A 14,608-nucleotide genomic window follows, 5' to 3' on the forward strand; every position below is an offset into this window, starting at 1 on the left:
TGTGCCTTCAGTGGCACAGAAGAGACACAAGACACAAGAACAATGTATTTCTAAGCCAGGAAAATAGAGCTTTATTCAGAAGCAACAATAAGATACTGAAGCATCCCTCTTAAAGGAAATACATGATAGGGCCCTCTAAGGTGTTCAGATCTGAGGTTGTGACATCAGTGGCCCTACAGGCCCTGCAGGTATTTCCATATTTTGGACAGGATTACCAGGAACCCAGAAATCAAAAGATCAGATACAGAATGTGCATAAATATAATAATTGCTTATTATAAATGCCACCTAATTTCATACTCTGGATCCACATCAGAGAAAAGTCAGCTAAAGAGAGAGTTTGGCCTGAGGCCAGGATATGGACACAAAGTTGAAGGGAATGGGCAGTCCTAAGGCATCTCTGAGGTGCACAGGGTCTGCTTCTTTGATGAGCAAGATGCAGGAGAGAGAGTGGGTTCAGGGAAGGTGCTCAGCAATCAGGGACAGCACAGCACATGGGGCGGGGGCAGGTGGAGATGACACAGGTGGGGCGATAGCAATTGGTGGGGCAGGAGACCTGGCCACAGACTGGGCGGAGGCAGCAGCAGGGGCAGCAGCAGGGCCGGCAGCAGCTGGAGCCACAGCAGCTAGAGCCACAGCAAGAGGGGCGGCAGCAGCTGGAGATGCAACAGGAAGGACGACAGCAGCTGGAGCCACAGCAGCTAGAACCACAGCAAGAGGGGCGGCAGCAGCTGGAGATGCAACAGGAAGGACGACAGCAGCTGGAGCCACAGCAGCTAGAACCACAGCAAGAGGGCCGGCAGCAGCTGGAGATGCAACAGGAAGGACGACAGCAGCTGGAGCCACAGCAGCTAGAGCCACAGCAAGAGGGGCGGCAGCAGCTAGAAATGCAGCAGCTGGGGCGGCAGCAGCTGGTCTGGCAGCAGCCTTGGCCACAGCCCTGGTCAGAGCAGACGGAGCCACAACAGGACATGGTGTTGGAGGGTGGAGGTTCTGGGTGGGTTTCCAGGAGAGTGAGGTTCTTGAGTTTGGATGTCTTCTTACCACATGTCCCCTTTTATACCCAGCTGAGGGACTTCTGTGATTATGAAAATACTATTTCCTTGTTTTTGTTTATATGACTACAAATGCATTTAGTAAATTATATCATTGCACTTTTCTAGTAAAAGCTTTCATTATATAGAACACAGTTATTTCCCTTTTATCAAGTTCCCCAGTGTTCCCACATGAATCACCTTTTGTGTTTTTCCCTTGTTTGCAGTGTCATAAGATTTCACTCCCTGGGTATCATGTGACACAGGTGGGCCACTATCTCTTGTCTGTCCCTTGCCTTGACATAATTGTGGGAGCGCTTCTGATGGGGCTAGGTTTTCTGGTGGAAAATGTTGTGTTTCGATCAGATGGAATGCTGATAGGAAAGAAGGAAGTAAGCTCATTTTTTTGAGTTTGAGAAATAAGGAAACGTATGATTCATTGTGTTTTCTGGGTGTCCATGGAGCTAATAAAATTACTAGGACATTCCAAGCTGTGTTATTTTTCATCACCCTGATGCACTTTGAAACAGTTAGCAGTGACTCAGTGTTTTTAAATAGCAAAGAGTCATCTGGTATTGATCACTTTTGATCTTCATAAATCTCCTCTCAGGTGGGGTAGAGTAATTGGGACAAAATTTTTTTATCGGCCTTTCAAAATATCATGATATGTCATGGTTATGCTTTATGGACGTTTTCTTAAAATCTTTTTAAAACATGCTGACCTAAAAAATCTAGTAGTTTTTGTAGTATCACTTATATTTAAGATTTTCTTAGATAAATTAAGAAGAATATACATGCACAGAAATTGCATCCATAAATGGTTTTGTAACCAATGCCTATATGACTATAGTCATAATAAGAGGTCTTCTTCAGTGCCACAGGCATTCAGGAAAAAACTAATTCGAGGAAAGAACAAATTACCCTCATGATATTCCCTCTTCCTGCAAAGTCTCTTGTGAGCTCAGCATTCTCCTAGTTATCTTTTATTGGGAAGTTCAAATGCCATCTTCCTCCATTGTCTTTCTTGGCCAATGCAGAGCAAAGTTCTTCCTTCATTGACCTTCTGTTGTGCTTTGTGTATGTGTGGGTTCTATAGCATTCTCTGCCAGAAATGTATGTATATAGCTAGCTCTCTCTAGAATGTCAACTCCATTAGGGCAGTATTTTACCCATCTTTTTATCCCGCAGGCTTGAAATAGAACACATTTTTGATAAAGGAGTATTTTTTTTAGTAAGTGAAGAGTTTGTCTAGGCCATAAAAAATGACACACTGATGTTGAGAACATGTTATTTACATATATAGACAGAAAAAGGACTCAAAAGAGGAACAAATGAGAGTAGGCATAACTCTGGCTCGTGATGATGAGAGTGGTATATCTAGAAGGTCTATTTTAATAAATAGTGAGAGATATGGTGAGGTTGCTAGAATGTGGGAAAGACTGTATGTAGCCTTGAATTCCACAAGAAATTGTGAGGATCTATTAAAAGCCTTTAGGCAAGAAGTAATATAATATATTTATTATATGTGATTTATTTTAATTTTTTTATCTGCCTTTAGAAATGCCAAAATACACTTGGATTTCTGGGGAGAGATGTTGCTTAAAAGTTTTAAGTGGGGCAGGGTGGGCGGTGTGTTCACAGCATCAGGCGATAAAATGAGTATAATAGTTATTTCAAAGAAAGAATCAGAAGAGAATTGGGCCAAATTGAAAATGGAGCTATAAGGAGGGTTTTTCAGAAAAGTTATAAAAGATACCTTAACTTAACTATTTATTTATATGTTTTGTGACTAGCTATGTGTATAATTTATGACACCTACTTCCTAAAAGCCCACAATTAAAAATTTTAAAGGATAAATAAACGGTGCTCTAAATTTCCACCAACCAGATGCTCTCTGAACAGCATTCTTCTGGGTTTTTCTGGAGGCTTCATACTGATAACCAGGATTCGGAGCCAAGGTTTTTTTTTTCCTCTGGGGTAATGTCTTATGAAGCCAAATTAAATTGCAGACCAGAATATTGAAGCAAAAGTGTGGAAAATTTATTACAAAGCAGATTCAGACTTCCCGCATGGGGAGGGGGCCCCATAATGGGTTTCCCATGAAGCTTTGTGGTCTAGGAGTATATATTGGCTACAGGCCTGATGTGTATCTATCCATGTCATCACCTGGTTGATTCCCTCAAATATTCTTGCCCAGCAACAGACCTGAACTTTCCCTGTTTCTATGTGTCAGTTCAACTTATTGTTACAGAACCTCCCTAGTTTCACACGTCTCCTGCTTTGAGTCTAGAAACATTTTATTTTTCTTCATGGTTGGTTCCTGTGATTAGGCTTTGCTCAAACTGCCGTGTCTGCCCCTGCCTGTGTTCCACCTGCCTTTGTTTCCCACTGGACCCCTGCCCTGTCTGCCTGCGTGTCAAGCTAACCCTCTCACTAACACCCTAACGCTCAACTTATGTTGGGGTGAAGCCCATTTTATATCAACCTCTATATGGCCTGTTTCTTGACACCTTAGAACTTTCAAAAATTTTTTTAGAAATAACAATCAGCTCTTAGTTACATTTATTTTTTGGAAATATAACCCAGCTAACATATAAAACTCTGATATACACAAATTTTGAATTTAAAATGTTTTTAATGTACTTCAGATTATGAACCAAAAGTTATAGACCCTTATATTAGTACTAGAGGCCTGATGCACAAAATTCGTGCAAGGGGCTTGGCCCTCACAGCCCCAGCTTCATCCAGACGGTCCTTCTGCTGTTTGGTCTAAGTAGCATATTAGCTCTTTATTATATAGGATAAAAATGATATTATTGTATATATATTGTGAGATGTTTTTGCAGCTAAGGAGGATCATTCTCACCTGAGTTTTGGTGACAAGAAAACTGAGTCTCAAAGAAATATCCTGCACATGTGCTCTTACATAAGACCAAGCAAGGTGACAAAAGCCGAAAACAGGAGAGTAAAACCATCAGGAAGATAGGAAACCTCAGTAACGCGAGAGGCTAAAATCATGAAGGCGTTTCCGTTTTAAAATACTAAAATTTTAGGACATGCTTAGAGAAAGGAATGGAGAGAGCAAGAGCGAGAGAGAGAAACATAGATATGAGAGAGAAACATCAATCAACTACCCCCTCATCAAACCTGCAACCCAGGTATGTGCCCTGATTGGGAAATGAACAGGCAACCCTTTGGTGCATGGGACAGCAGCTCAACCAACTGAGCCACTTCAGCTGGGCTTGCACATCTATTAATAAAGCGTTTTAAAAGCACAGGCTGTGTGGCTCAGTGGTTGAGCATCGACCCCTTAATCAAGAGGTCACTGGGATTCAATTCCCGGTCAGGGCCGTGCAGGAGGCAGCCGATCAATGATTCTCTCTCAATTGATGTTTTCTAGCTCTCTCTCTCTCTCTCTCTCTCTCTCTAAAATAAATAAATAAATATCAATAAAAAACATTTTTAAAAGTTTTACAATTTTTATGGAGAGGTTGCCATGGACTTTAATACACTTCCAGAAAGCTATATTTAGAAGGTACACTTCGTATTCTGAGATAAAGTTTATTATTTAAAGAGAAAATGAGGAAGGGGCAGAGGGAGGAGGAAGAAGTACTCCAGCTAAGTGAAACACCCAAATTTATTAACACAACCAGTAGTGGGACAGACTGCAAGTAGAAATATAGTCCAATGAAATTTAGATGATGTCTGTATGATGTTCAATTCACTGGAGTTTTTAAGGGACATTTGAGACATATGCCAATACTTAGAGTTCTAGAGGTCAGTGAAACAATTATGCAAACTTTCTTTGTTCTGTCAAAGAGAACATGATACTAAGGTAGTATTCTCAACCAGGGCAGTGTTTCAATAATAGTAACAATAAAAATGGTATTTACTGAGAGCTTACATCATGCTCCTCACCTCTGTGCTAAGTGTATTTATTACATGGATTATGTCTTTGAACCTTTGAAGAGCATAACCTATTATCCCCATTTCACAGAGAAAAAAACTGAGGCTTAAAGATATTAAGTAACTTTGCCTATGTCATGCAAGAAATGCCTAGTGGAATCTTGATGCCAAGATAAGTAACTGCTCCCAAACTTACTGTCCTGCATTTCATGCAACATTTCTTACTGTGAAGTCATAAAGACACACATGTACACACACACATACACATCAAATTAACAAATCAGGAGATTTCGATATCAGGGAAAATGGCTGTTTATTAAGAACATATGGAGACAATGTTATATGAGATCATCACATACAGTATATACTTCGGACGAGACAGTGTTGGTTCAAAAATAGATGCATGTGGGCCTCGGTTAAAACCATTTGACAAGTGTGTTTTCATTTATCATTTCCTGAAATTGAACACCAACTCTGAATGCCAAATCAGAAGAAGAGTTGGAAGCTAAGCGTTCATTCCCCAGTCACTGGCTGGCTCAACACATTTTAGGTGACTCGTGAGGATATCCATAGTGTGACAGATTACAGGCAAAGATTCAGCAGTCAGGGATGGCACAGCACATGGGGCGGGGGCAGGTGGAGATGACACAGGTGGGGCGATAGCAATTGGTGGGGCAGGAGACCTGGCCACAGACTGGGCGGAGGCAGCAGCAGGGGCAGCAGCAGGGCCGGCAGCAGCTGGAGCCACAGCAGCTAGAACCACAGCAAGAGGGGCGGCAGCAGCTGGAGATGCAACAGGAAGGACGACAGCAGCTGGAGCCACAGCAGCTAGAACCACAGCAAGAGGGGCGGCAGCAGCTGGAGATGCAGCAGGAGGGGCGGCAGCAGCTGGAGCCACAGCAGCTGGAGCCACAGCAAGAGGGGCGGCAGCAGCTGGAGATGCAACAGGAGGGGCGGCAGCAGCTGGATACACAGCAGCTGGGGCGACAGCAGGTGGTCTGGCAGCAGCGTTGGCCACAGCCCTGGTCAGAGCAGACGGAGCCACAACAGGACATGGTTTTGGAGGGTGGAGGTTCTGGGTGGGTTTCCAGGAGAGTGAGGTTCTTGAGTTTGGGGGTGTCCTTGTGGCAAGGCCTCTTATATACTGTCTGAACAGGGTGAGCTGTCCACATGTTTCCTTGTTTTTATTTACCTAATGTTTGAGTAATTATCAGATTACACATTAATGTTTATCTGTCTAATGGTTTAAACTTATTGGAAACAACATTTTCCTTTCCAGATATGCTAAGTGCTGTCTGATTTGCTTTTCCTCTGAGTCATACCTGTGGGCATCTTCTAGGCCACACTCTCCTCCATTTAGCATTTGGGATTACATTCCTTACTCTCCCCTCGGTATCCCCTCAGGATGGGATCTGGGCAGACATGTTCCTGGTTGTGCATTTCTTCCAGTGACTAATGTGGAGGAAATTCCATCCGCATAGTGTGGCATCAGGCAGGCATGGGACAAGAGAAAAATGACCCCTCTGGGTCATTTGTGAGCAATGAGGAAGGGGACCTCTGTACGTGTGTGATGTCGGTGGCCTCTATGCCACTGGAATGGGTTTCCTTAAGTGTTTCAAACTTTGGATCATGTTCTGTATCCTAAACTGTGGCAGACAATTTATCTACATGGCTTTGGTTACTACAACATCCCACAGTTTATTACGTTGTTACTTTGCTGGCATATATGTTTGCAGTATCTCTCTCCAGCTGGTCTCTTTGTTAAAGTTTAATTTATATATTTGGCACAGTAAGAGATAAACAAACATAGCTAAGAATAAAATAGAACAGTTATAAGACTACCCTATATAACAGTGATGGCGAACCTTTTGAGCTCAGCGTGTCAGGATTTTGAAAAACCCTAACTTAACTCTGGTGCTGTGTCACATATAGAAATTTTTTGATATTTGCAACCATATAAAACAAAGACTTATATTTTTGATATTTATTTTATATATTTAAATGCCATTTAACAAAGAAAAATCAACCAAAAAAATGAGTTCGCGTGTCACCTCTGACACGCCTGTCATAGGTTCGCCATCACGGCTATATAATAAAGAGGCAATATGCAAATTGACCCTCACACCCTCACAAAGATGGCTGACTGCAACCAGGCTGGCAGGGGCGTTAGTGAGGGACGACCAAACGACTGAATAGCAGGCTGCATGGGGCGATCAGGCCGGCAGGGGCTGGAAGTTGGGGGTGACCAGACCAGCAGGAGGGGTAGTTGGGGGAGATCAGGCTGGCGGGGGAGGTAGTTAGGGGTGACCAGGCTGGCAGAGGGGGACAGTTGGGGGTGACCAGGCTGGCAGGGGGTGCAGTAAGAGGCGACCAGGTTGGCAGGGGGGCAGTTGGGGGCGATTAGGCTGGTGGGGGGGGCAGTTGGGGGTGACCAGGCTGACAGGGGGGGCAGTAAGGGGTGACCAGGCCATCAGGGAGGGGGCAGTTGGGGCGACCTGGCTGGCAGCGGGGGGTAGATGGAGGTGACCGGGCTGGCAGGGAGGGGGCAGTTGGGGCAACCTGGCTGGCAGCAGGGGGGCAGTGGGGGGAAGTTAGGGGCAATCAGGTTGGCACGTAGAGGCAGTGAGGGGTGATTAGGCCGGCAGGGTGGGGCAGTTAGGGGTGACCAGGCAGGCCAGCAGGTGAGCGACTAGGAGCCAGCGGTCCAGGATTGTAAGAAGGATGTCCCCCAAGGGGTCCCTTATTGGAGAGGGTGCAGGCTGGGCTGAGGGGACCCCCTGCCCCATGCACAAATTTCATGCACCAGGCCTCTAGTGCTGTAATAAAAGTTATGTGAATGTGGTCTCCCAACCAATTAATACAAATTTCTTTTTCCTTCATCACAATTTATGGATAAAAGATCCATTCTTTTTTTAAAAAAAAATATTTTTATGAATTTCAGAGGGGAAGGGAGTGGGGGAGAGAGATAGAAACATCAATGACGAGAGAGAATCATTGATCGGCTGCCTTCTGTACGTCCCCTACTGGAGATTGAGCCCACAACCTGGGCATGTGCCCTAGACAGGAAGGTGCCCTTGACCAGAATTGAACCCGGGACCCTTCAGTGAGCTGGCCAGTTAGGGGTGACCTATCCAATTGAGCAAACTGGCTAGGCCAGAAGATCCATTCTTACTGTAGAAATTAGCAGCCTCAGCATATGCTTTTAAAAAAATACTTTCTTATTAAGAACTTTCTCTTAGAAGGAGCACTTTAGGGCTTCTCTTTGGCATATTTGAACTACCAGCGTCACTATTCTTACACTTTGGGGCACAGGTCACGATGACCAGCAGCAGTAAATAAGGAACACAAGCACTGCAACACCAAGAGAGTTGATCTGACCATTGAGACAACTGCTAAGTGACTGATGGTGTGCAGCATGTACAGTACAGATTTACTGCACAAAGGGATGATTCGCAACCTGGGTGGGATGGAACAGGACAGCACAAGATTTCACCATGGCTGCTCAGAATGGCGTGCAAATTAAACTATGAATTTTTTATTTTTAAAATTTTCCATTAATATTTTCAGACCATGGGTGACTGTGGGTAACTAAAACTACAGAAAGCAAAATCTCAGATTCACGGGGGGGCTTCTGTATACTGAAAAGTGTATAAAACATACAAGTATAATATAATAAATAATTATGAAGCACGCATCTATCTATCCCAACACCCATGTCCAGAAATAGGACATTGCTGTCACCAAGAGGGCCCTGGATGTGTCTTCTCTTGACCACATCGCTCTCCTTCCCCCCTACATATAATCACTGCCCTGATTCTTAATCTTTTCACTGATGTGCTTTACAGTTTTACCACCTACGTATGCATCCTAAGCAATATAGTTTAGTTTTACATGTTTTTGAATTTTATATAAGTGGAATCTTCATATATGTATGGTGTGTTTTTATTCTCTCACTCAATATTATGTAAGAGTTATGGTAGGCAGCCCCTTAGGTGGCCCAGTGATTTCTACCTCTTGGTGTATCATGGTCTTACATATTTCCCTCCTTGTGAGAAAATTGCTTCTAATCAACATTCAAGTGACTAAGTGACAAAAGATGGTGACTAGCCAGATTTCTCTCCCTCACTGGCTCTGAAGGAAGTAAGTGGCCGGGTGGGAGAGATGTGGCAAAGCACTGAGAACAGCCTCTACTGACCACCAGAGGGAACTGCGGCTCTGACTCTAATGGCCCTCAAGGAACTGAATCCTGTCACCAACCACGTAAGTGAACTTGGAACTGGATTCCTGCTCAGTCAAGACTTTAGATGGGACCCCAGTGCCAGCTAACACCTCGATTGCAGAGTTGTGCAAGTGGATGAAATGGAGGGGTCAGCTGAGCTACATCTGGATGCTTGACCCACAATATAAATGATTTGATGAGATTACTCCTGTAGACAACTGGGGTGCAATCCCACTGAGGCCCTCTGGAAACTGGAACAGCATGCCCCCACTAGGGAAAAAAGAAGCTACAGCATTGACCAAACACTCCCGTCCTCTGGTTGAACAATGTTCCCAGAGACCTTAACTCTGACTTGTGGCCTGCCCAGAGCTTGCTTCTTCATCCGCAGGAAGTTCTCAGACAGAGAGTTCCAGGTGCTTGCTGTAGGAAACCATCTTCCTATAATACAGTGAGGATGATGTGGGACTAAAGTTAGATATCCTGAAATCACCTGCAATAGCCTGCGCTCTGCAGAGAACAACAGAAGAGCGGACAGATAAGAATGCTGATTCAAGAAGGAAAAATGAGACATAATACTCTTGTATTTGTATGCTTGGGAAATTAAGATTTATTTAAAATTTGGGGACATCTTCATATGAGAAAATGTGGTAAGGAAGAAATATATCAATGCGATGACATAGTCATTGAAGAATTTCAGAGAAAATTCAAGCTTTCTATTCATTTGGGAGAGAGAGAGTAACATATGGGGGGGGGCATTATATTTGGAGGCCACAATCAGTTAAAGAATCAGTTGAAACTGAGTTTTGACAATTGGACTCTCATGACTCAGTTCAATTTGGACTACATCAAGAAGATCGGTTGATGAAACCAGGTGGACACAGGTCACGATGATCAGCAGCAGGAACCGCTAGAGCAGACTGGGCGGCAGCAGGTGGTCTGGCAGCAGGTGGGGCGGCAGCAGGTGGTCTGGCAGCAGGTGGGGCGGCAGCAGGTGGTCTGGCAGCAGGTGGGGCGGCAGCAGGTGGTCTGGCAGCAGGTGGTCGGGCAGCAGGTGGGGCGGCAGCAGGTGGGGCGGCAGCAGATGGTCGGGCAGCAGCTGGTTGGGCAGCAGCTGGGGCGGCAGCAGGTGGTCTGGCAGCAGGTGGTTGGGCAGCAGCTGGAGCCACAGCAGCTGGAGCCACAGCAAGAGGGGCGGCGGCAGGTGGTCCTGCAGCAGGTGGTCTGGCAGCAGGTGGGGCGGCAACAGCTAGAGATGCAGCAGGTAGGCCTGCAGCAGCTAGAGCCACAGCTGGAGCCACAGCAGGAGGGGCGGCAGCAGCTGGACACACAGCAGCTGGGGCGGCAGCAGGGGGTCTGGCAGCAGGTGGGGCGGCAGCAGCTAGAGATGCAGCAGGTTGGCCTGCAGCAGCTGGAACCACAGCTGGAGCCACAGCAAGAGGGCCTGCAACAAGTGGTCTGGCAGCAGCCTTGGCCACAGCCCTGGTCAGAGCAGACGGAGCCACAACAGGAGTTGACCATGGTGTCAGAGGGTGGAGGTTCGGAGTGAGTTTTCAGGAAGGTGGGTTGGAAGGTTTGGAAGTCTGCTTGCCCCAGGTCCCCTTTTATACCCTGCTAAGGGCTGCTGTCATCAGAAGCTGTGCTCTTTCCTTGTCCTGTTTGTCCTAATTAACAGGTGATTAGGAAATTAGCCAGGTTTGTTTTCCTGGCTAACCTTTTCAAGATGGATGGAAAACATTGTTTCCTTTTCCTGATGGGTTAGGATTCCTCACTTCAGCTCTTCCTGGATCATCTGTTATGTGTCTTTCTTGCTTCATCTTCCTTAAAGAAAGCTGTCATGTGATTTATGCACTTAGATCATGTATGTGTGTCTCATGTTGCACAGCCCAACATGTCTCCCTTTGGGTGATAATAAGCCACATTCCTTTTGGTGACTTAGGGAGATACAGCTGCATTTTAGTTTGATGTCTCATTCATTGTGGGGTCAGGTGGGCAGAGAAGTGTTGAATGTGAATCAGGGCATCGCTGGCATGAGAATAAGGCTCTTAGCATATTTCCTCTCCCTCCTGTGAATTGTGGCCCATTTTCTAGACTTTCTGATGGGAAACAAATAACTGGTGTTGGAGGAAAAACTAAGTCATCTATCTAATTTTGATGTTTCTTCTTTGTCTTCAGCTTTATTAAGGTATGTGTAATATACAAAAACAATTACACGTCTAATGTATACATTCTGATGAGTTTGGACTTATGTATGCACCATAATACCATTTCCAAAATTAAGGTAAAAACCTATTCTTCACCCCTAAAGAGTTTTTCTGTCCCTTTGCTTTTTGTGTGTGTTAAAAACAGTATGAGATTTACCCTCTTAACAAGTGCATCATACTATTATTGTTAACTATAGGCACAATGTTGTACAGCAAATTTCTAAAATTCATTCATCTTGTATATCTTTAACTCCGTACCCATTGAACAACAACAACCCACTTCCTCCTCCCCCAGGTCCTAAATTTCACCATTTTATTCTCTGCTTCTATGAATTTGACTATTTTAAATATCTCAACGAGTGGAGCATGCAGTATTTGTACTTCCGTGACTGACTGACTTCACTTAGCGTAATGTCTTTTGAGTCCATTTATGTTGTCACACATGGCAGAATTTATTTAAGGCTGAATAATATACACTTTCATCAATGTATCGGTGTTGGCATTCAGAGTTTAATGGCAACAGTGGTCACCAGTAAGTGTGGCTTATCTTGAAGTTAATATCTTGTACACATCTATGTCTTTTTCATTAGAAACTGCTCCAATCTTTCTTATAGATTTGCAGTAGGTAGAGTAGACCAACAGTTCTCAAGCTCTTCTTCTACTTGATAACAGGTATACTGATGATGGTACACCTCGGGAAGAGGCGCTGAGAGGAAATATAATGTTAGGGTGTGTGGGTGGTTCAAATCAGTTCTTCTCCCAATTAAAAAAATATATATCCAGAGATGAAGGGAGAGGGAGAGAGAGAGAAACATCAATGATGAGAGAGACTCATTGATCACCTGCCTCCTGCATACCCCACACTGGGGATCGAGCCTGCAACCTGGGCATGTGCCCTGACCAGGAATTGAACCGTGACCTCCTGGTTCATAGGTTGACGCTCAACCACTGATCCACACCACTTGGGCCCAAAATTTTAAATATAGTTAGAACTACCCAACTCATGTGCTATGTGCATTAATAACTACTCATCTAGATCTCAGAAAGACTCTGACCTTTCATCCTGCGGGATTTACTGTCTTGTGCAAGGATGTCCAGGGCTTTTTGAACCAGATTCTGTCATTCAGCATATTCAATCTCCCTCAACTTCATGGCCTCCAAATATTTTGATGAAAAGACTCTCATTTTATTTCTCATTTACATATTTTATAAGAAGACTCTCAACCAAGTTGAGATGTCCCTGGCTCTGTTCTCAGGATGGCTAGTCCAAGACAGGAATGGCTATCCAGGAACTACCCTAAAGTTGAAGCTGTCACCTATTTTGCAGAACATAATACAAAAAAAACCAAACAAATAGATTTTATAGTAAGTGTCCTACTCCCTCCCTGACTTTTCTTGACTCCAAGGAGAAACTGCATATAAGGAGCTAACAGATGATCTGTCAGTGCCCTCATTTTTTAAACACGAATCAGCTGGTCATATGGTTGCTGTACATGAGAGACTGACTTTCCCCAGATTACTATAATAGACTGATATAGCCTAAGTGGGTGTCTCATAGAAACAAATTTGAGTCACTGTGGTGAATATGGTTTATGGAATGGCTGCTTCCAAGGATAATCAGTGGAGAGCTTGAACTCTAAGCTGGTTTTACAGAGGAAGAATCAATGACATGGGTTCGAGGACCCCTCTCTACCATAAGGGATGTATAGGACGAATAAAACCCAACTCCTCATGTTGCTTTTTTTTTTTTCCGGCCAGTTTCTACTTCTGCCCTGGCTCTGATTTTCAGGTGGACACCCCAGGGTGCTAATAACCTGGGCTCCTGACGGGACCTTGGCTGGGAGGTGTGGCTGGTGTGCAGAGCCTGTATTGTCATAACGCTGGTGAACCAGATACAGCATTATTTTTTTTGGGGGGGGAGAAGTCCTGAGCCTCTTCTTCTGTCACAGAAAGATGAGAGAACAAAATCAGATATCAAGTTGCTGTGGGGGCAGAGGCCCTAGAGAGCCTCATCATGGAGTCCGAAAAAATCTCGAAGAGTTCCATATGACCTCCTGTTTTGGGAAAAGGTTGTCCCTTAGGAGCTCTGATGAGTGAGGCCTACTGATGACTCAGTAGAGATAATTTTTATTTATATTAATTTAGTATATATTTTTTCTTCATGGTGTGTGTGTGTGTGTTCCTTGATAAGCTTAAAATTATGTCTCAAAATGCCTCATGATTTCTTCTAGTATATTAACAGTTTAATTTTTATATTGAGTTTTTCATCCAAATGAAATTTGCTTTGGTTTAATGAAGTGTTAACTCTCTCCTTTCTTTGCCCAGAAATTAAGGAGCTGACTTACATGATTTTTATTATTATAGCACAAACATTTTTAGTCTGTACTGAGTTTCTATAGGCTGTTAGGCCTATTCTGGAGTTTATTCGGCGGCACACCCCACTATGTGAATATCCCTGGGTTGGAGGGTCTTTAATGTGATTCTCAGTGTCTTAGATGGAGGGCCCTCAGGGGCAGACCCCAACCCGAGTTTCAAATAAAATAGTCTGTTAGGAAGATCATCCTAAAAGGCACTGCAGGGAACCTGGGAAGTGATCCGGGGAAGGGACGGAGGCCAGTGTAGGATGATGGAATGAGCAGCTTACTCCTGTGGGCAGCTGGGCGTCACTCCACCAAGGACCTGTAGAGAGTGGCGCTCCTTGCCCCCACCTGAGAGGAAAGAGCTAGAGTAAGTACCCACTGCACCCATCACTGGCCGAGCACTGCTCCTACACACTTGGACCCCCGGCCTGCCTTGAGCTGGCTCCTTCATCCGGAGAAAGCCCACAGGCCGACAGATCAAAGTGTTTGCTGTAAGAAACCACCTTCCTATATTAAAACAAGGATGCTGAGGCCATAGAGGGGGACATCCTAAAATCACCTGCTGTCCTCTGCTCTCTGCAGAGAGAACAACAGAACAATTGACAGCTAAGGATGGCAAGTCAAGAGGAAAAATGATCAGACATGATACTCTTGTATTTGTATGCCTGGGAAATTCAGATTTATTTAAGATTTAGGGGCATCTCCATATGAGAAAAGATGGCCGGGAAGAAATAGATCAATTGGGATGACATGTTGGTTGAAAGATTTCAGACAAAATTCAAACTTTGTGTTCATTTGGGAGACAGATAGTAACATGGTGGGGTGGGGGCAAGAAGGAGGGGAGGAGGCTGTGTGTTTGGAGGCCAAAGTGAGTTTAAGAATCAGTTGA

At 44.4% G+C, this 14,608-nt stretch overlaps 1 protein-coding gene across 3 annotated transcripts; it reads right to left on the reverse strand.

Moving 5' to 3' along the window:
* Positions 1–468: 468 nt before the first annotated feature.
* On the reverse strand, positions 469–10,676 carry LOC138994602 (keratin-associated protein 4-6-like). 3 transcript variants are annotated; one of them, XM_070394616.1, is made up of 3 exons: positions 10,628–10,676; positions 10,077–10,411; positions 5,536–5,937 (listed from the first exon to the last, which is right to left on the reverse strand). In XM_070394616.1, the coding sequence occupies exons 1-3, from the start codon at positions 10,674–10,676 to the stop codon at positions 5,536–5,538; spliced, it is 786 nt and encodes a 261-aa protein (XP_070250717.1). The 3 variants fall into 3 exon arrangements, with proteins under 3 accessions (XP_070250716.1, XP_070250717.1, XP_070250718.1); XM_070394615.1 differs by lacking the exon at positions 5,536–5,937 and adding an exon at positions 469–926 and having other exon boundaries at positions 10,064–10,676; XM_070394617.1 differs by lacking the exon at positions 5,536–5,937 and having other exon boundaries at positions 10,050–10,411.
* Positions 10,677–14,608: the final 3,932 nt, after the last annotated feature.

This window comes from Myotis yumanensis, unplaced genomic scaffold (genome assembly GCF_028538775.1).
Source record: "Myotis yumanensis isolate MYYU_CA2020_CCGP unplaced genomic scaffold, mMyoYum1.0.hap1 SCAF_16, whole genome shotgun sequence".
Lineage (NCBI taxonomy): Eukaryota > Metazoa > Chordata > Mammalia > Chiroptera > Vespertilionidae > Myotis > Myotis yumanensis.